This window comes from Nilaparvata lugens, chromosome 3 (genome assembly GCF_014356525.2).
Source record: "Nilaparvata lugens isolate BPH chromosome 3, ASM1435652v1, whole genome shotgun sequence".
Lineage (NCBI taxonomy): Eukaryota > Metazoa > Arthropoda > Insecta > Hemiptera > Delphacidae > Nilaparvata > Nilaparvata lugens.
In genome coordinates this window covers 91,168,692-91,190,334 of record NC_052506.1, presented here as the reverse complement: position 1 = coordinate 91,190,334, position 21,643 = coordinate 91,168,692, and the positions used below count along the sequence as shown (strand labels likewise).

Below are 21,643 nucleotides of genomic sequence, written 5' to 3'. Positions count from 1 at the left end.
CTCCCATTGGTCGGCAATCTTTTTTCCCCGGCCTCCTAATTTTCAGCGACCGAGGGCTGCTCCAAGAAGACCTGGGAGAGAAGCAGTTGTTTGGTGAACGGGTTCGTGTACGGCTGCGTTCCAAGCGGCGCTCCTAATAGTGGTGTACTAGAGGGTTAATATTCTATTCTGTATTTTAGTGAATGGAATATTGTATGTCGAATTGCCGACTGTATTTGAAGATAGAACTTCCTGGGGGATTTTCTTTCTTGTTGGTTATTTTTCCTAAATTCGTATCACTGGGGGTGAACGAGTTATCCTTGGTTTTGAAACCTGTAAGGGATCTCAAGTTTGTGCTACAAATAGTTGAGTGGGGAATTTAGCTAGGCTCTTATAGTGGGTTATTTTTGAGTACTTAATTTATAATCCTCGACTCTGTCGCTTCACAACGTTTTTAATTATAATGTGGGAAGTGGGAATCGGTTCGCTATTCTCCGTATCAGTATCCATGTCGATTCAGGTAATTGTATGTCAGGACTGGTAGTCCGTATATTTTTCCTTCTCTGTAGTAAGGTGGCCTTTAGTTCAAAGAGTAATTCTTCTCCATTAAATTTTTATTCTTGTAGGGAAATCCCTGTCCTTTTAAGAATAGTTTTTCTCAATTAATTTTTATTCTTGTGGGAAAATCCCTGTTCCTTTTGAGAATAGTTTTCTCGATTAATTTTTGTCCCTGCAGAGAAATTATTATCATTTATAGTAAGTTTTCCTTGCTTGGTTTTCATACTATAGAGTGGCCCAGTATTCAACTTTTCTTAGCAGTTTCAGACTTGCTGTAATTCCTAGTAGGAAAATTTCAATCATTTCCTAGAGAACTCAGGTACAGCTTGAGTTCGTCCTTGTCGAAGTTGGTAGACTCCAGATTCGAGATCATCCTAGTCGCGGGTTTTCAGAACCGCGAATCCTTTCTAAGATTCTTAGAAACCTGTCTTCTTTAATAGCAAATATTATTTGCTGGTTTTCCCTGTGGAAAATTCACGAATTTTCCCGTGATCTCAGTTGCAAATTAGAGATCGATCTTGTGGTAGTCCTTAGACTGGCAATTACTTGGAAAAGTCTATTGAAATCTTTTCCTGAATTAGGAGTCTCAGACTCGATATTTTCCTTGTTGAAAATCCTGGAAAAATCCTTTCCTACCCTGACGACGACAGACTGTTGTCTTCCCGATATTATTCTACAGACTGTGTCTGTGAAAAATCTTTTCTATCCTCTCATAATAGTCGACATACTGACTATTAATTCAAAAGCGTTTCGGACGATTGAGAGTGATTCCCATACCATACCCTTAAGGGCAGTCACAGATTGGCCCTTAATAACCGGCGCGCAGTCATCAGATTAGCGCGGAAATCCTGTTTAGCAGTTTCAGAATTGCTGAAAATCCTTTCGCAGCTGCAGGCTCGCGATTCAGAAATCCGACACCCGAAACCTCATCCTCCAAACTTTAATAATCATATAATTGAAATTTATATACTGTATTTAGCTAGCAGGTCCAGCTTGCTGAGAGCTAGAGCGCAATTCTCAGATTGTGGATTATTGAGCAGATATTTATTTGCTGTAGAGAATAATAATCTTATTATTGATTCTCTGTTCCCTATACCCTATACCGTATACCTCATACCCTGCACCCTATTCTCTATAGCTTACACCCTATACCGTGCCCTATTTAGCTACATCTTGAATACTACAAATAACTCCATAGTTCCTTCATACCTTTACCCCATAGCTCTCACCTTAAACCCCATAGAAAAACCACATCCCGGGCTTGCAGGTACAGCTTTGCTCGCCGTCAACTCGCAGTTGGTTCAGATTGCATACTACCTTTACAAATTTGTGGGGATCTGATATCCGGATCCGTATCCTTGGTTAAGGTTACCTCAATTCTCCCTAACACCCAACCTGAATTCCAAGAGCCGAGGGCCGAATCGGCCAACAACGGCACGGGCACACACTCTTCCCTTCAAATTAAATACCTCCCGCCAAAGACAGAGGGTAAAGAATCAGGACAAGGGGAGAAGTGTAGGTCCAGTATCTCCACCAGTCAATACGGTCACCGACCCACCCCATACCTGACTGTAGCTAGTCCGCGTCGTAGCAATACTTCGCAATTATTAGAAAACCTAGAGGGTGGAATAGGACATGCTAATAATACATGTCATCTTTAGAATTGTATGAAATTCCATAACTAATTGAATTATTCAATTTTTCCGCATGAAACGTTTTTAGATATTGTGACAGCACCTCATTGTTTTTACTAGAACCAAGTAAACTGTTTTCGAATTTAGTTGAGCTTAAAAGATTGCCTGTTGAACTCCTATAGCTTTTATCATAACTCAACTCCTCATTATCAATCTCCATGCTCTCTTCTTCTTCCTCTTTTACCTCTTCCTTTTTTGGTTTTACACCATGATTAGAGTGAAAACTAGATTTGTTTTTTCCCAGTTCAATTATGGGCTCTATCAACGGTGAGAGCGTTTTCCTATTGTATTCCTCCGATCGTTTTTCAAAATTAACTAAGCTTTTATGCTTGTCGCTGATTACTTTCTCAATTTCTTAATCTTATCAATTAAACCAACGTTCTTTCTATTCAGCTTTCTGCTGCGTGTTTTAGACAACATGACTGCACAAAGAATTAATCTCTACTGAACAGTAAGAAACGTATCGAGCGAATCTCGGTACTTGCCGCTATTAATTCCACACTCGGTCATAATAGTTACAAAATTATGAGGTTTACGATTCCAAACTTTATGACAAAGTTTAGTGAAATCTCTATAAGAAATATCTCCTCCAACATGATCTTTGTGAATTAATTTCAGACTCAATAAATCTATCTTGAAGATTATAATCATATTTGCATTGTCCCTAGTGAAATGTTTCTGTGTAGCTCCATAACTCTGAATTAAATATGCAGTGTCAATATTAAAATGTCGTCCCATAGTAAAATATTCTCTTATTTGAGGTACATGATTAAGTTGTAAGTCGTCAAATATAACTAAAGAATATTCTGATATTTTGTTTGGATGAGGTATAGATTCAGAATTGTTGTTTATATGAAATTCAATATCTTTCATTTTTGAAAAGACTTTTCTCAAAAACAAGTACTTATCTTGATAGTCGCTTTTAGTATGCAAGTATATAGTTTTAAATCTCAACCCATTCTTTGAAAAAATTAAATTAAATAGCAAATTGGTCTTGCCACAGACTGAAGAGCCTATTATAAGGATCCTTGCATTATGAGGTAACAACTTACCATTTTTACACCATGTTGGCATTTCTTTCTGTCTTATAACATTGTCAAAATTCACAATCGGGATATTACTCATGTTAGTCACGTGTACAGCATGTGATCTGATAAGGAACTAATCATTTTTCTTAAGTTATCAAGCAGGAGGAGGCTGCGCGCTGGGTGTGTATAGCTTATGACATCGGGATGCAGGCGACAGGTGCTCGCTCTCCCCTTTCACAGCAGTGCACTGATAGAAGTCTCTCACTCCAATATATCGGTCCCTCTCTCTCCCGCACCCTCTTCATGAGAATGCATGTGTTCCCCCTTATCTAAGCCTTAGCAAATTACGAAAATGAAACTTCAGATTAAAATGAAACTGAGAACCATTTTTGATAAAGACGTATTATATTTACACCAAATCTTTGTCATATTTACACTGAATGGAATGTATTACAATGTGATATGAATGGAATGTATTACAATGACATATTACAATAGATTATTTTTCATCTAATAGTTGACTTCTACCAATATAACTAGGTGTTGAAAATCCAATCCACTTAACAAGCAATCCTTTTTTGTCGCACTTTAATATTTTTTCAATCAGATATACTTGTCTCTCTGATTCGTTTAATTCTGTTTTTTTAATTTCTTCTCCGTAAAACCTACCACTAATTACTTCTCCGTTTAGATCTCGCAAGCTATATGTTACAGGTTAAGAAGGGAATATAGAATGGATCACAAAATACTCTGCGCTCCAATTTATGTTATAAGATTTATCAAAAAAAAACTCTTTTCTTTGAGATTCATACAACATCTCCTAGCTTGAATTTTGGTTTTGAATTTTTCAATTTATATCGTCTATTGAATGCAGAATTCAAAGACATTAAAACACGATTACAATCTTTTTTCCTCTCATCTTTAGGTTTCATTCTAATTGAAGTGTGCATTGTTGCATTATAATCGCGAACCAAACTGTCTAGCTGTGAAATCCATTTTTTGGTTCCACGTTCAGTTAAATATCTATAAATTTTTGCTTTAATTGTTCTATTAAACCTTTCAACTATGGAAGCTTTCTTATCGCTAAAAACATGGTAATGATTAATATTGTATCTATCTAATAATGCTTTAACTTTAGAATTAATGAATTCTGTTCCCTGATCTGATTGAAACAACTTTACTCCCTTACTTTTAGAAATAATTGTCTCGAGTGCATCAAATACAGATTGACTTGACTTGTCTTTTAATGGTACACAATATGCGAATTTTGAAAAACAATTAATAACAGCTAAGATATACCAATAACCTTTATTAAAACGTGATAAACTGCTCATCTCAATGAGATCGGCTTGAAGCAAGTCTTTTTCACTTTTCAACTCATATTTGCGAGTGGGATAGTTAACGCGTGGTACACTATGAAGTTCTAATGCTATCTTAGATCTAATAATATTCATATTTACAACACGAAATCAAAATTAGTGGTGATGGATGCTCCTTGCAGGACATACTGAGCAATCAATTCAGAGCATTGTTGGCACTCTATAATGTCCAAAAGGTAAAGTGTCCACACCGTTCTCAGCAATATATCTCTTATCGTCATAAGGACTCAAACAGATTTTTGCACATTCAATCTGATACATGGTGTGATTATAGGACCTCATCATATTAAATTTTTCAATGTGTTCACAACGTTCAATCAGCAATTTCTTATATTAATTAAAATTAAGTTTTCTACATTTCACTCCGGTCTGTACACCCTTTGCTACACATTTATTTACAGGTTCTTCATTCTCGTTACATACTAAATGAGAGTAAACTTTTGATTGAAGCCCTACAAATTTATGGACGGCCTCGAGGCTGTCCCATCCTTGAACTTTCCTACAACTTTATTTCTCTCCATGGAAAAGCATGGGTGGTAAGGAGGGTAATTACTAGTGTCGAAAAGGTTCAAATTTTCTTTAATCAACTGATACACGTCTTCGACTTTTACGTTCAAAAGAAAACTATCGGTATAGGTCATACAGAGTTCAACGCAATCCCACGGTATAATTTTTTGTAATTTATAATAGAAATAATCGTACATATGGAATTTACTCAACTCCAGTATGGAAAACCCGGAATAGACAGGCTTGTTCATTTTTAGTTCCAACTTGCGAGAGAAATCCGCGATCATGTTTGGACTAATTATTTGCCAGCGTTTGCATAACGGATTTGAAATGTACTTATCTAACCGTTTTTCATCCGTGATAATTTTAACATTGATATGCTTGCAAACAGATTGTATCGTCTCGCCAAAAATCAAATTACAACAGGCCTTAAAGAAGGATATTTCAAATTTATTTTTCGCGTTCTGTCTATTCCGGATATTGAAGTCGATGTAGCTTTTCAGCCAGGGAGATTGGGAAAAGCTAATGACGCGATGTACTTTCGATAATTGCAAGCCGAGCTGAAGGTAGAGCTTTAAATTGAGGTAATGGACAATGTACTTTTCACGGTCAAAAAGTGTGTTCATGAGCTTCTTGGTTCCAGTTTGACCGTTCTCATTTGTTTGAAAGTTTGACAGCAATTCGTGCGGGGGTGTTTGGTGAAGAGGCGCGAGTGGGAAGCTGGCATGCTTATCATGTACCTCTTTAGGATACTTGAGATCACATTCTATTATATATCCAGTTTCTGAATTGCTGTCCAAATTCGTGAAATCAAGCTTGGAAATTTCTTCCTCTGAGAGGAATTTGAAATTTCCAACAGGTAAGTTTCGGCTCATAGCTTCCAAGTATAAACTGTTTGCATCGATATAAAGGAGATAATTACTCAGTTTTGAAGGGTCGTATGTCTTGGGTGGATGTTTGTTATTCGCCTCACAATAACGTTTACCGATAAATGACACCTCACCCCTCATCCCTGCCTCAAACATGAGATGCATGTCAGGATGAGTAATCAACTCTGGTTCAACCTTAGTGTGTTTCAACATACAATTCCAAGTAAAGTGGGCGAGGGAAACAAAATGAGTGACATCAAGGCTGTATGAGCTAAAAAGCATAGACCTCATGGATTCAAAAACTTCCGCTAATAGCATCACGTCCAAACATAAATAGAAATCGTGATATTCACCGAGCAATTTCAGCTTGAATGTCGAGAACACTCTTTGTGCATGCTCATATTCTTCACGAGACAGAGGTGTATCAGTTAAATCATTATGAAAACATTCGATGGGAGGAAGCAATGTTTCTGCAAATTTTTCAGGACAACTCATGTATGAGTAAGGATATATTCCTTTTTTCAACAAGAGTTGTCTGTGTTCGTGTGGGGGGTCATGAAACACTAAAATAAACATTCAAATTTCTTTTCCATGTCTGTACTTTCCACTAAATCACGCACCAATACTTCCAAGGATTCGCTCATAAACTTGTAGGAATCTAAAAATTTAATTTTGCCTACTGAAAGTGTCAAAAATCTCTCTGATGTATTTGCGATGCAGGAAATTTCTTTTTTGCATTTACCGAGCGCTTTCAGAATAAAATGTGAATCAAACCCGGAGAAATTGTGAAAATAACACGAAATGTACTCTGGAGTACGAGCCAATAAATTACAAGAAACGTGTGCAGCACATGGGTAATTTCCAGTTTCATGCGCGTGGTGACGACATTTAATATCGCTGTCTAAAAACGGTTCAGTACAAAGCCCACAGTTTACCGAATTTTGAAATTCCCGCTCTTCACTTTCGGATAAATGTCGAATCAGAATTTCTTGTTTCATATCCTCATACAAAATGTCGCCGAGATCTGTAATTTCCTGAAGAAATTTCTCCATGATTTTTTCATCTAAACTACTCGATCTATGTAGTACAGGTCTGTAAGCGATTTCCCCGTTCACATCAATAACAACAAAACAATAGCCGCAGGGAATATGTCATGCTGTTTTCTTTGTATAGCTATGCGTGATTTCATCCCAATCGGATTCATCATCATCACCATTATTATCGATATTAACAACATAAGTTTCTAAATCCATGTAAATGGTGTACTTTTTCTTCAACGTAGCGCCTAGTTTCTTGAATTTAATTGTCTCTCCGCGTTTAGGATATGAAACATGCTGTGATTGAAACTTGGAACAAAGCTGTTCATGTTTCATCAAATTTGCTTTACCATCACAATTTTCAGATTTCTTTGATATAAATCTATGAAAAAAGAAATTGCAAATGTGTACTTGACTGTTGTGTTTTGAAAGGTGAGAGAAAAGACGCGATAATCCGTTTTTCCCGTTCGCGGTATTAATTAAACAAAAATGAGTTTTTCCTGCATCGGCTTTTAGCATTAAAAGGTTAATTTGGTGCTTACAAGTGCAGAAAATGCTTGTGCGGTAGGGGAAAAACTTTTTGTTGTCATATGCGATGACGTGAATTGCAATATCCGGATTTAGTATTTCAAATTTCTTAATATCGCGTGTCGTCACTGGAAAATTTACACCTCACGTATTAAGTGTGTGAGCAAACTTGCTAAAATACTTTATACTCAAGGTTGAGTTCCTTGGTTTCTGATGGAAATACATGAGGACTGACCATGAAAAGCATTTTTCGTCAGACAGATTTTTGACATTTATAATGCAATGTTTGTTTTTAAGAAATTGCGGTGTTTGAATGAAACTGGATGTGAATATTGGATTAAATTTAATCACGTTCACATCCAGTGACTCAATTTTCTTCAAAACTCAACCGCTGCCATGTCGAACAAAGTTGTCAAAAGATGACAGGATTTTTCTCACGGCCAACATGAAATTATCGTTAAAATCTTCATAATTCTCAAGCACGTTTAGCGCTATGTTGGCGTAACTATGAAGATTTATTAGAGATGAGACAGTCTCACTAACCTCATCATCCATCACCACTAATTTATACAACAAAACATTCAACACAATGAACCACTTCACGTTCGCATCATGGCACGCAGCGTGCTCCCTAATTATATTGAAAATGCACCGTTTCGATCTCTCGAGCACGTTTTCGATATTGATTTCCTCGGGATCGTTGATGGTTATGCAATGACGGACCACTGCGGAATTGACGCCGTGTAGTCTTCTTTCCCTCGGCATGATGTTAGATTCTGAAAAACGAAAGAATAACGATCAGGATGACATAGAATTAGAGTGATAGAGTACAACTGTATGTTTTTTAATCAGTTGTGAATTGGCATTGGTAGAAGAAGGCTATGTGAAAATCATATCTCAAGATCACATAATGTTGTATGAAAGATTAAGATTATTATCTTTTGATAAAAGATGGACGAAATCTTCTCCACATTTGTCCGCGGAAAACATGGCGAAAGAGGGATTTATATTCGCATGTGCGCCAGACATTGTGCGCTGTGTATTTTGTTCAATTTGTCTGGGAAAATGGGAAGAAAGTGACATACCAGCAATAGAACATGCAAGGTACAGTCCAAACTGCGCATTGAGAAGGAAAGATAATATAACAATTGAAGAGGGGAATTTCAATAATAATATTCTACACCAATATGAAGAAAGATATTCAACTTTTAATCGTGTAGAAGATTCATCTGTTCAAGGAGAGTATTTTGAAAAACATCATCTACATTGTGACTATTGTAAATCATTATCTGATAAAGCAGAGTATTTTGCGAGGAATGGTTATTTCTTACATAAAAATCCATACTATCTGCAATGTGTCTATTGCAAATATATTATCGAAAATCCATTTGAAAAATTAATACATTTACCATTTTGTTTATATGAAGAGTGTGAGAAAGAAGGGTGAGGAGAGGATTATCTGGATATACCGCATCGTAAAGATGAGCTAAAATCGCATGCATGCAGTATGCTGTAGAAGGTTTTTTATCCTTCGAGGACATAAATTGTCCTCTCCGAGGACAAAAACTGTCCTCCGATGACAAAAATCCTCCCCTCCGAGGACAAAAATTGTCCTCCGAGGACAAATATTGTCCCCCGAGCACAATTTTCCTCTCCTCCACAGAGGATAAAATCAAAGTAAAAATGTACTTACATGTACTGGTTGATGCTGCGTGAATGACAGGTATCTCCTCGACTGCACAGGTGTAGATACCGAGTATGCTTCCTTTCAGATTGCTTGTTAACCTCTCAGGTATGTTGCCTCGACGAGAGCTCGACTGGTTATGAGGTCGGAAGCCGTGTTGAGAGGTGAGAAAATGCTGTGAAAACAATGAAATATTTAATAATGATAATATTAGAAATCAATAAGCTTCACGAGAGGCAGGAATGCTATTCAAAATATAGATTGTTTGAGTGAGCCGTGTTGAGAGGTGAGAAAATGCTGTGAAAACAATGAAATATTTAATAACTGATAATATTAGAAATCAATAAGCATCACGAGAGGCGAGAATGCTATTCAAAATATAGATTGTTTGAGTGAGCCCTATGTTGAGGCATGGAGGAGATTTTTTCAGGTTCTAGCAGGTGTAGATGTCACTCAGCAGACACCGTCCCATGCTGAGTTCAAGACGAGATTTTTTTTTGTCTTCTAACACATGTACAAGAATGCTATTCGAAAATATAGGATGTTTGAGTGAATGTGACAGTTTTTTATGATAGGAGAGAGAATACTTACAATTCTGAATGATGTCGATAACGATGTGGGAGCATGTGTTGTAGGGGAGAAATTTGAATTTTTTTTGCCTTGTAGCACGCTTCGCTCTCACTCGCACAAGCCTGGAACAGAGAGAGAAACGTATGGTATATAAACAGAAGTGATGAGAGGAAAATTGTTATTAACATCAGAGTCAGATTTGAGTATACTTCGTGATGAGTTCTCCACCATCTTCATACATCCTACCAGATAGCCCACCAGCACACCAGTGCATCCTCAACTACTGGCAGCGGAAAGCCGCCATCACTGCTGAGTCGTCCGCTGCTGCACCCGTCCCCTCAGTACTCAACGTGGAACCACCATCACCGGGCGGCGAGATCGTGCTGGGGGACAGCCCTCTTCAATGCCTGGCTCCAGCTGCTACCTGGGCACCGCGGCGAGCGGTGCTAACCACCCTCTCAAACAGCATCAAGCAGAAGCAGGGGAAGAGGAAGTTGAGGTTTGAGGAGGAGGATGAAGTTAGCGGGGATGAGGACGAGTCAATCTACTCTCAAACTAAGGTTAGTTTCAACAAATATTATTAACTTGTATGTGTACAGATTTTTTCCATGATTGATTGTTAAAAAAAAAAAAATCTGTACACATGCAAGCCTTTGATTATTATTATTATTTGATACCATATTATTTGAAGTGATTAGAACGTTCATGCATCAATTATTTGTTACAATATTATTTGAACTAATTAGAAATTGAATTATGAGATATTATTGATTAAAGTAATCGATCATGCATCAATTATTTGTTAGCAATATTATTTGAACTAATTAGAAATTGAATTATAAGATATTATTGTTTAAAGTAATCAATCATGCAACAATTATTTGTTACCAATATTATTTGAACCAATTAGAATGTTCATGCATCAATTATTTGTTACAATATTATTTGAAGTGATTAGAAATTGAATTATGAGATATTATTATTGTTTAAAGTAATTGCTCATGCATCAATATTTGTTACAATATTATTTGAAGTGATTAGAAATTGAATTATGAGATATTATTATTGTTTAAAGTAATTGCTCATGCATCAATTATTGTTACAATATTATTTGAAGTGATTAGAACATTCATGCATCAATTATTTGTTACAATATTATTTGAACTAATTAGAAATTGAATTATGAGATATTATTATTGATTAAAGTAATCGATCATGCATAAATTATTTGTTAGCAATATTATTTGAAGTGATTAGAAATTGAATTATGAGATATTATTGTTTAAAGTAATTGCTCATGCATCAATTATTTGTTACAATATTATTTGAAGTGATTAGAAATTGAATTATGAGATATTATTGTTTAAAGTACTCGATCATCCATAAATTATTTGATAGCAAGGAAATATTATTTCAATAACTGATATTACTCACTCTATGCAGAGAATGCCAATATGATGATGTCAAGTTGAGATTATGACAATAATCTGATGTAGAGATCAATAATCTATTGATCAAGTTCTCTAGTATGATTTGCCGATTCTGATTTGATGATAATCTGAAACAAATAAGACACTAATCAAATATTTTTCAACAGAAACGTGCTGGAATGGATGGCAACTCATCCATGGTTCCACTAGTAGAGGAGGTGCGGTGAGCGGGGGATGAATTGGACTTTGTGCAACTAATCAACCAGCCTGTAGCCAAACCCTGGATCCCGCTGAGGGAATTAAAGGAACACACTCCCTACCCCATTATTGCAGCAAGGGAGCAAACAAATATGCATGGACGACGGGTTATTTTAAAAATTACCAATGCAGGAAGCAAATCTGTGAGTGAGGTATATTTACCGCAACGATTTGCTTCCTGCATTAGCACGGAGAAAATAGAGCAATTTAACGCTAATTGTAAAAATTTTGTAATGATGGTAACACATAAGTCAGGGAATTGGACTGATATAAAAATTGTTAAGCATTAACAATTTTTATATCTATACAATTCGTCGACTTATGTGATACGAATTGTATAGATGTATGTATGTGTAAAAGTAGTATTAGTAGTGAATAAATTGTAATATTGTTTTTATAAAAATTGTTTTCAATTCTTACCTGTTGTTGATGAGTTCACAATGAATAGTAGAAACACAGAAGAATGGTTCGCCTGCTTACACTCTGTTGTGAATGATATTTAAATAAGGTGAGCTCCCCTTTTATAGTTTGTTGCGAGCATGCTCAGTAGTCTTTACTGCTACACACACTCACACACACACACACACACACACACACACACACACACACACACACACACACACACACACAGTACAGCCAAGCGCTGGCTTCGGTGACTCGTTCCCTCCCACATCTGTTTTGGCATGTGTTCCTGCAGATGTGGGTGGGCGCGATGGTGGCGTCATTTCCCCCTTTTCAAATTGCCTTCACCTTTTCAGATTATTTGTTATTTAAAATAATATTCTTATCATTCAAGCAATGTATCATAGCAATAGTGTGTGAATTCATTTCCAACTCAATTGAAAATTAAACCAATTCGATTTTCTTTTGATTAAGTTGGTGTAATGATTAATTAATTAATTAACCTCAGTTAATGTTCAACCATTGAGTTGAAAGGTAAGAAAATGGTATATAGGAGAAAGCAGAGTTCGAGGAAACGAGGTAAAGGAATCTTGAGTTCGGTGGCAAAACTTTTTAAGGGTGTGTCAGGTTTGGCAGGTAATGTCACATCAACTATTCTAAATAAGGTAATTGATAATCTGCAAGATGAAATTCATATTCCCGGATACCAGTGGTGTGGCCCTGGCACAAAGGTTAATGAAAGGTTAAAGAGAGGTGATCAAGGTATAAATTCATTAGATAGAGCCTGTAAGGTACATGATATAGCGTATACACAAAATAGTGATAATAAAACTCGAGCGGTAGCTGACAGAGCTCTAGCAAACGCTGCGTGGGACATTTTCGAAAATCCACAAACACCTCCTGCCAAGAAAGCACTTAGCTATCTTGTTACAAACGTCATGAAAGCTAAAGTGGCGTTTGGTGGGTCTTCGAGAAAGAAGAAGAAGAAGAAGAATGAGAGGAGAAGTTATAGTAATGATATTAGACGCAAAGCTATAGCTCAGTTGAAAAAGCATATTGCAGGAAAAGGGTATTTTTTGAAGCCTTTTTCTCAAATAACTAGTGGGGGGAGAGTTTTAATTCCACCCCCTCCACCACCCCCATCATCATATGGAGTAAGTTTATTCCCTCAAAAACAAGTTAAGAAACGTAGAACAACAAAGAAGAGTAGGAAGAAGAAGAAGAAGAAGAAGACATGAATATTGAAGGAGAATTGAGTAATTATGATTTGATTGATTGGTCGAAATTATTACAGATTCGGCTAAGAGGTATATATATGCTAGATGCATTACCCAAAAAAATTCTAAAAAACGAGAATGCCATTGTGAATTTAGTGAGGGAAAGCGAGGATGGTACACATTGGGTTGCATATAAAAAAGTCGGCTCCAATGTTTGGTATTTTGATCCAATTGGAAATTTACAACCGCCATACAAATTGGACAAATATTGGAAAAAAGAAATTGGAGTAAATATATTTTATAATGTAGAGCACATGCAACCATTAAATAGCGATTTTTGTGGTCATCTTACATTATTGTTTCTTGCAAATCAGTTGTAATTAAGTGTTTGTGCTGAACACACATTACAAGATGGTTGTTATTACATTAAGATCTAACACAAGTAACCTCTACAAACATTTACAAGAAATTATAGAATTGGATAAAAATCGTGAATGGGAAATTGGATTGATTAATTTTTGTAGTTACAATAGTATTGCAAACATTAACAAAGGAACAAATTCCAGCTTCAAATATGGTGATAGATTAATTGAGCTGGATACGGGCGCATATGAAGTTGAGGATATTATAAAATCTTCAAAGAATAAATTGAATATTGATAAGAAGAAGAAGAATAAACTTATTATACGAGCAAACGTAAATACTATGAAGATTGAAATTCATTCTGATAAAGCCATTGATTTAACACGTACTGATTCGATTGATAAGATACTTGGTTTTGATAATGTTGTTTTGGAACCAAATAAATGGCATTATTCTCAGCATTTGGTTAACATAACAAGCATTGGTAGTATTGTACTCGAGTGTAATTTAGCATGTGGTAGTTACTCTGACAGGAAACAAAAACATATAATCTATGAATTTTTACCAAAGGTTCCTAGCAGCTATTTAATAAACAAAGTACCATCGCCGATTATTTATGTACCTTCGAATACGCATCAAATTCAAACTATTAATGTAAAGGTAACAGACCAGAACGGATCGTTTATTGATTTCCGTGGAGATACAATTACAATTAGGTTGCACATACGTGAAAAACAAAAGTAAACATAATGGGTTATCTTGTTTTCAATCCACGTTCAAATAAGATGTGTACACGCAATGTCATTAGAGAGACGAACGTGAGAGCGTCAACACCTAAAAACAAACGTGCTTTGTCGGCTAAAAGTGCCAGAATATTAGAAAAGTTAGGTTTTATAGTTGATTGGCGGAATGTTAGGAGGAGGAGCGGCCGCAATTATTGAAATTCTGGACGTGGAGACAGACCTTCAGTTTTATAATGATATAACCAAATTCCAATTTCACACTCATACAGTTTATTCGGGACAGGAAATAAAAAACTCTGACGAGGCACGTATTGGCATAAATTCTTTAGATGTCTATTCTTTACCTTGCAAAACATTTATATTTATTGAGGGAACAGTTAACTGTACAAAACCGGGAACAGACCCGGCTGATGCACCAGTTGCGGCAGACTATAAATTAAGCAGTAACGTAATCGGCAACCTTTTTGATGAAATACGATATGAATTAGCAGGTCAGCAAATTTCTAAATCAAGATTGATTGGATTAACATCCACAATTAAAGCTATACTAGTGAAGAATACGCTCGATAAGAACACATATCACTTGGCTGGTTTTGACAGAGCAGGATATGAGCTAACGGATAATAAATTCACTTTCTGTGTACCGCTGAAATTAATCCTCCTGTTTTTTGAAGATTTTCAAAGAATAATTTTAAATTTGAAACAGGAACTCATCTTATTGAGGTCACCGACAGACCTAAATTGTGTTGAGTCCGCAAGTGGAACAAGCGTTAGTGTGAAAATTACAAAACTGCAATGGAGAATGCCCTACATAACTTTAGAAGATCACGTAAGACTGAAATTTTTGAGACTGCTCGATGCTGCCACTCTACTGAAATTAGGTTTCTGGCATTGGGAAATTTGTGAATTACCAAATTTGCAAAATTCACTTAACCATTCTTGGGCAGTTCGCACCACATCGAGTTTTGATAGTCCAAAATACGTTATAATTGCATTTCAAACTGATCGTAAGAATAAAATTAAAAAATCAATATCTAATTTCGATAGCTGCAGTATTTACAATGTTAAAGTATATTTGAACAGCGAGTATTATCCATATGAAAATCTGCTAGGTGAAAAGGAGGTATTATACTGGATGTTTTTGGATTTCGTGCCCTCGTATTATAATCATTCAATCAATAGCGAATTCGGAACAGAAATTGACTTTAAAATGTTTTGTGAATCAACACCGCTGATTGTTGTGGACTGTTCGCACCAAGCGACTCATTTGAAATCATCGACAGATGTTCGTATTGAAATGGAATTTAATAGTGCAGTACCTGCAAATACTTCTGCCTATTGCATTTTAATTAGCGATCGTGTGATGGAGTACACACCTCTGACGAGCATGGTGAAAGAAGTTCAGTAATTTTATTGAGAAAGCGGTTGACTGCTGACAATGAGTTGGAAGTGAGGTTAAAAAACTGTATTGATTGGTATAATGAGTATGAAAGTGCAATTAGGAAATCAACTCGTGAAAATTATAGTTTGGCGAAACAATTAAAAGACATTTTTCTCAGCATGGTTAATTTAAATGACATAAGAGACTATCTATGTTATTATCATCCTCATAATTTGTGTATAGATAAGTTAATTAAAATTGAAGATGAAATTATGAATAGTTGTGGTGCTGGTGAAATGTGTAAATAAACTTTTTCTGTGTTCAAATGATTTTTCATTCCAATATCCCATTCACGATTTTTAGTTTAGTACTCGGTCAGAGCTAGACCTGTCAACAGCAACGTGTGTGGTGTGATCTTTTTTATACAGGCGAGACACGACTGTCTTCAAGCAACTGTTATAGGTACAACACGTGCACATTGTTAATTTATAGAACAGAGACACATGTCAAACATCTGGGAAGCCATTAACATGCAGTGTTATGGTTTTTCAAAATTCAAAAAATTAACTCGTCTCTTGATGGGAATTTCATTTAACGAATTTGATTCAATTACGAAGAATATTAAATTTTCAACAGGATGTCAAGATGCTGATTTACCATTAAAAAAAACAGAAAATGTACACTTTCCAATTTTATCTGAGATATTCGAATTGCTTGATATACTAGACAGCAGCCATCTACATTATGATTGTACAAATGATTCACCATTATCTGTTGTTAAAAATTCCGATGAACTTTGGAAATGCTTGTACGATATTGCAGATGAAAAATGTAAAAGAACTTAGATCATTGACCTCTCTCTGGATTCACTTTAATCTGTCAGTATAGCATTAGATGAGAGAGAGAGAGAGAGAGAGAGAGAGAGAGAGAGAGAGGGAATTTCTCAATTCACTTTAATATGACAGTATAGATGTAGAGTGATGGGGAATTTCTCAATTCATTTTAATCTGTCAGTATAGCATTAGATGTAGAGAGAAGGATTCACTTTAATCTGCCAGTATAGCATTAGATGTAGATAGAAGGATTCACTTCAATCTGTCAGTATAGATGTAGAGAGAGGGAATTTTTCCCCTCAAAGGGAAATTATTTTTTTCCTCACTTTCTTCATCCCCCTCATCTATACTGGGCAAGGGGAAGGGAAAATCTATTTGAGAGAGAGAGAGAGAGAGATATCTTTCTCTCTTTTCATCCCCCTCATCTCCAATGGGCAAGGGGAAGGGGAAATCTATTTTTAGAAAGAGAGAGTGAAAGAGAGATATCTTTCTCTCTTTTCATCCCCCTCATCACCACTGGACAAGGGGAAGGGGAAATCTATTTTTAGAACACCCCCACCCTGTGGGCGGGGGGAAGGGGAGGCGGGATGGACGAGGGGGGAGAGGGGGAGGGGGTTTTTGAGCAAAAAAGTCAGTCTAAAGTCTTGAAACCATACTACTGATTTTTCACAAAAGTGTTAAATTTTTGGAAACCCTGAAATTTAAGATTGTAAGTAGGCCTAATGCAGTTAAATCTTTCGACTGTTTCAAGTACAGTAATTCAAAAAATCACTTTGGAAACAATTGCATTCTCCTCTAGGCAATTACCTCTTCTAGGTCTTTCTCTTGAGGTCTAGAAGTTTAGCTTTTTCCACTTTCTCTAAAATTTTACTGCTATTCTTGTAGGCCTACCTTTCTTCAAACATGTTTCATGTTGTCTATGAAACATGTCTATAGACCAATCCTCGTCTATGGTTGCAATATTATTTACGTTCATTGGTGTTGATCAAAAGAAATATTTAATCACAACATGTTTCGGACATTGATGCCATTTTCAAGTGATCACTAAATATTTCAAAAAGGGTACTAAGATTTTTATTTTTATTTATATTTCTATAAAAGTAGCCCTGTACAGAAAAGAGATAGATAGAGAGTTTCCTACCCATTAATTACAAAATTCTTATTCCAAAACTCCATTTTTTCCAATAATGGAGCAACAATATCCACGTATTGAAAATTTTGCGATTATGTTCAAAAAGGCATTCAAATAATTCTCATTTTTTGATAAGATAATATACTGTAGTTGGAAAAATCAAAATGGGGAGAGGTTGTGGAAAAATGTATCCTCTCAGATACCAACAAACATGGATAAAATCACCATATTTGAAAGTTATACCCAATTGAAACATTGATTTTTTTATTTCTCATAATAATTCAACACAATCAACAGCCTCTGAATAAAGATTTTAACAAGATGAAAATATAAATTTGAATTTGAAACTTGAACAATTTAACTTGATCTTAGAAGCTTGGTTGTTGCATCTCGTTCATCTTCAACTTTTCTCAATTCTAAATTCAACAGTTTTAATCAGATGAGTTTTGATGAGACAGATTAGTTTAAATGGGTAAAACCTATCTGGATGGGGGCATGGAACGGTCAAGAGAGAACAATACCCCTCCTTCAAGGCCGGTGGAATGAGAAACAATAACTGTCAACCCATGTCAATGTTCAACCAATATTGAACAATAGATCTCTTTATACCCCCATTCAGATAAGTATATATTCAAAGCATATTTTCAAAATTTACTTCTAAACCCAACACTGATCAGCAACTTTAACTCCACATATGTATCGTTAGAAAAATATCAAGTAGCACTAAGAAATTAGTAACTGTTTCATAAATATTCAAATGTGTAATAGACTTGTAAGTTCATCATTAATGGAGTATTTTCAAGTTTGAGATTTACCATCATAATTTTCATAAATGTAAAAAATAGCATTACACATTGATATACACCCTTATCACTCACGTAATAAATTGTAAACGCACTTGTGCTGGGCCAAGTGATGCTCAAGTCCTATTACTCTGGGCCCCGAAAAACATAAATTGTTTGACATAAAACTGCCCAATCAATCCATGGAATCAGCGGCCCAAAGATGTTTGTCCTGATGTTTTTTTTATTCGATGACTATATTATATACCAATACCATACTATAAACCCTCTACGATTCTACCTATACTACTATACATAGTATAGATATCCTGTTAATAGTAATAGAAAAGTAAAGCTATATACTATCATTGTTCCTTGTTAATATTAGAAATGGCTCTAAATTGTGTTCCATTATGATGATGAAATTCAACAATTTTTCTAAATGAGCTCTATTTTTACAAATTTAATTAAATTTTAAATGCTAAGTGTAGAATAACGTTACTAAACATTACAGGATGGGGACATATGCTTCATTGCACAAGGGTCGAAAATGTGCTAAATCTACCTGCCAAAGGGTCTCGAAATTGTATTGTTCTCGCTTGACCGTCCCATGCCCCCATTGAGATAGGTTTTACCCATTTAGATTTATCAGATTAGTCAAGTACCTGTTACATAAAATTTATTTGGTCAACACTAATAATTGAGCATTTGTCACCTGGTCATATGGGGCATATATATTATGAATCGTATATTTATCTCATATTGATCAGGATTTTAGAGTTTTAAATTAAAAAAAGTTTAATGAACAGTGTTTTTGTCTTTGAACAATCTTTGTCATCGACAGAAAGATTGTTTATTTCATTTGTTGTCAAAATTAACGTAGCTTCTCTTTTGTTTTAAATAAAAAACGTGCCGCTTGTGGACAGGAGTGAAAGTTAAGTCCGGCTGATCCAGTGAAAAAGGCTGGATTTTGGTTCGTTTAATAATACAGTTATTCTGTCACAGATCGGGCAGTATAAAAAAATTGTATTGTTGAGGGAGACGGGTTCTGAGCTATTCATTGGTTCAGTTAATATTTGTTCTTTTAAAATACTAAAGTCGCGATTAAACCAGTGGATGCCAAAGTGGGAAGCCATTTCAAAAAGGTAGGTGACTACTGAATCATTGTTCTTAAATTTTCATAGCCACAAAGATTGAATCATCATTAGCTGCAAGCGAGTGTTTTCCCCATTAATTCATATCAATCATGTTTTTATAAAAAAAAATTAATCTTGTTTTGTTCATATATATATATATATATATATAATATATATATATATGTTAAACATTCATTAATTAAATTTCTAGTTATTCTGTTCTCTTTGTTATAATAATAGTTTTTCCCCTCACAAAAGTTATCATAGTTCTTTTCCGATACCCCTTACATAATTGGTGGAGGCACATCGTGCTTACACATTTTGGTGGAGGCTTCTCCCGCCGTTCTTTTCCCCCCTTACACATTGAGCAATTTATTCAAATGATTCGGATTTTCAAAAATGAACCTCGTCGTATTTACGGTTTGTCTCAAGTTGAGATGAAATATATTCAAGCAATAGGTGGTTGGATGATGTTATTTCTTCTTTTCTAAATCATGTAAATACCAATGTATCGGACAAAGCGTTCATAAAAACGGTAGTGGGGGGATTGTTGGAGGTTAATTAACTAGAAGAGTTTCCATCAAATTTTTCCAGATATGCAAGAAACCGTCCTGGATCCATCCCGGCATGCAATGATTGCATCAGTGTTGAGTGAAACCTGAAAATCGACTGAATCGGCTACCATGGCAGCAGAAACTGATGATAATCTGTCAGCATTGATTGAATGGATGGATGATGCGCTACATCACAATTATTGATGCTTATAGCTCCAAGTGAATCTCATTACAATATACAATAGTTTAGATTATTAATATTGTATAATAAATGCCATATTAATAAACTTGAATATAGGTTTGTTACTTGTAAATTGGTTCTGAAGTTTTCAATTCACGCTCATAGTTGGATCCAATAATCAAACTAACGCCTTCATAGCTTATCTGTTTTGAAAGAATCGTCTCTGGTCCTGTATAGAGTTCTACATTCAACCTGAAATGAATATATGAACAATTATAACATGAATACTGAATAGATTACAATTATTACAGTAGCCTAAATATTTGATAATTCGTAAAATATGGAGATAGCCTACCTCAGTACAGCACGATTGTAATTATATTTCAATTCAACAGCTACCCCATCTACTATAGACTTCCACAAGCTTCGCCACGTCAACAAATAAAGAAGTCATTCTATTCTATTCTATAGAATTGCTGGCAAGTTCGCAACGTCAATCTCACCAGTCTTTCAAGTTTCTGGATGAAAGTTCGTAATTTACAATACAAAGATACAATTTCTCTCCTGTTGTTTATTACTCACATTTCGTTCTTCCCTTACCCTCCTTGGTTTTTAGTTTCTTTTCAAGTTTAGTAAGTTTCTTTTCATATTTAGTAATTTTCTATCTGTTTTATTTTTCCTTCCACTAAACTAAATATTCTATATTTTATCCTTAAATTTTAAAATATCTAGATTTTTTAAACACTCGGCCTCTGCGCACAGGTTTTTAACCTTGCGGGGACCTTCGTTATTTTTATTGTATTATTAAATTTTATTCTAATGTAATTCTAATTTCTACGTTTTTATCTTTTGTCATAATAATAATAATTATTATTATTATTATTATTATTAAGGCTAAATAAACGATTTGATTTGAAAGAGAAATTATGTTAAGTTTTGATGTTTTTTTTCAACAAAAATATGGAAAACGAAAAAATGAAATAAAACTTTACTCACTGTGCTCTTGAAGATGTGGAAAGTCTTGATGACCTTCTGCTTTCAGAGCAAAAACACACATTGAGAACTGTGATCGCAATTACAAAAAACCTAATAATATTATTACACCCCATATTATTAGAAAATGCGTGAACCATTATCAAAGATAAAGTTGCCTAGCTGGCATAGTGCCAAAAACTGATCAATATTGTACAAGTGTCGTGGCAATTCGACAGCAAATTCTAATAATAGCATCATTATTATTCAAATACATGATCTACCTCTAGGCTCTAGCTGTCAGCATTCCTCTTAACTAACGCCAATGCTTTCCTTTCAACTAATGCTGTCAGTTTCAAGTGAATATCACTACGCTTCCAATACGTGAGTCTATTTTGAGGATAGCATCGATAACATTTTCTTATA

General features: G+C 35.3%; 1 protein-coding gene across 1 annotated transcript in view; it reads right to left on the bottom strand.

The window, feature by feature from the left end:
* The window catches only part of LOC120350306, a 46,912-nt gene extending 25,509 nt beyond the window's left edge, over positions 1 to 21,403 (bottom strand). The window contains exons 1-2 of the mRNA XM_039422958.1: positions 21,242 to 21,403; positions 20,372 to 20,497 (exon numbers count right to left, since the gene is read on the bottom strand). Coding sequence (XP_039278892.1) covers positions 20,372 to 20,497; positions 21,242 to 21,378 — 263 coding nt within the window. The 5' untranslated portion in view covers positions 21,379 to 21,403. The remainder of the gene's footprint in view (positions 1 to 20,371; positions 20,498 to 21,241) is intronic.
* Positions 21,404 to 21,643: the final 240 nt, after the last annotated feature.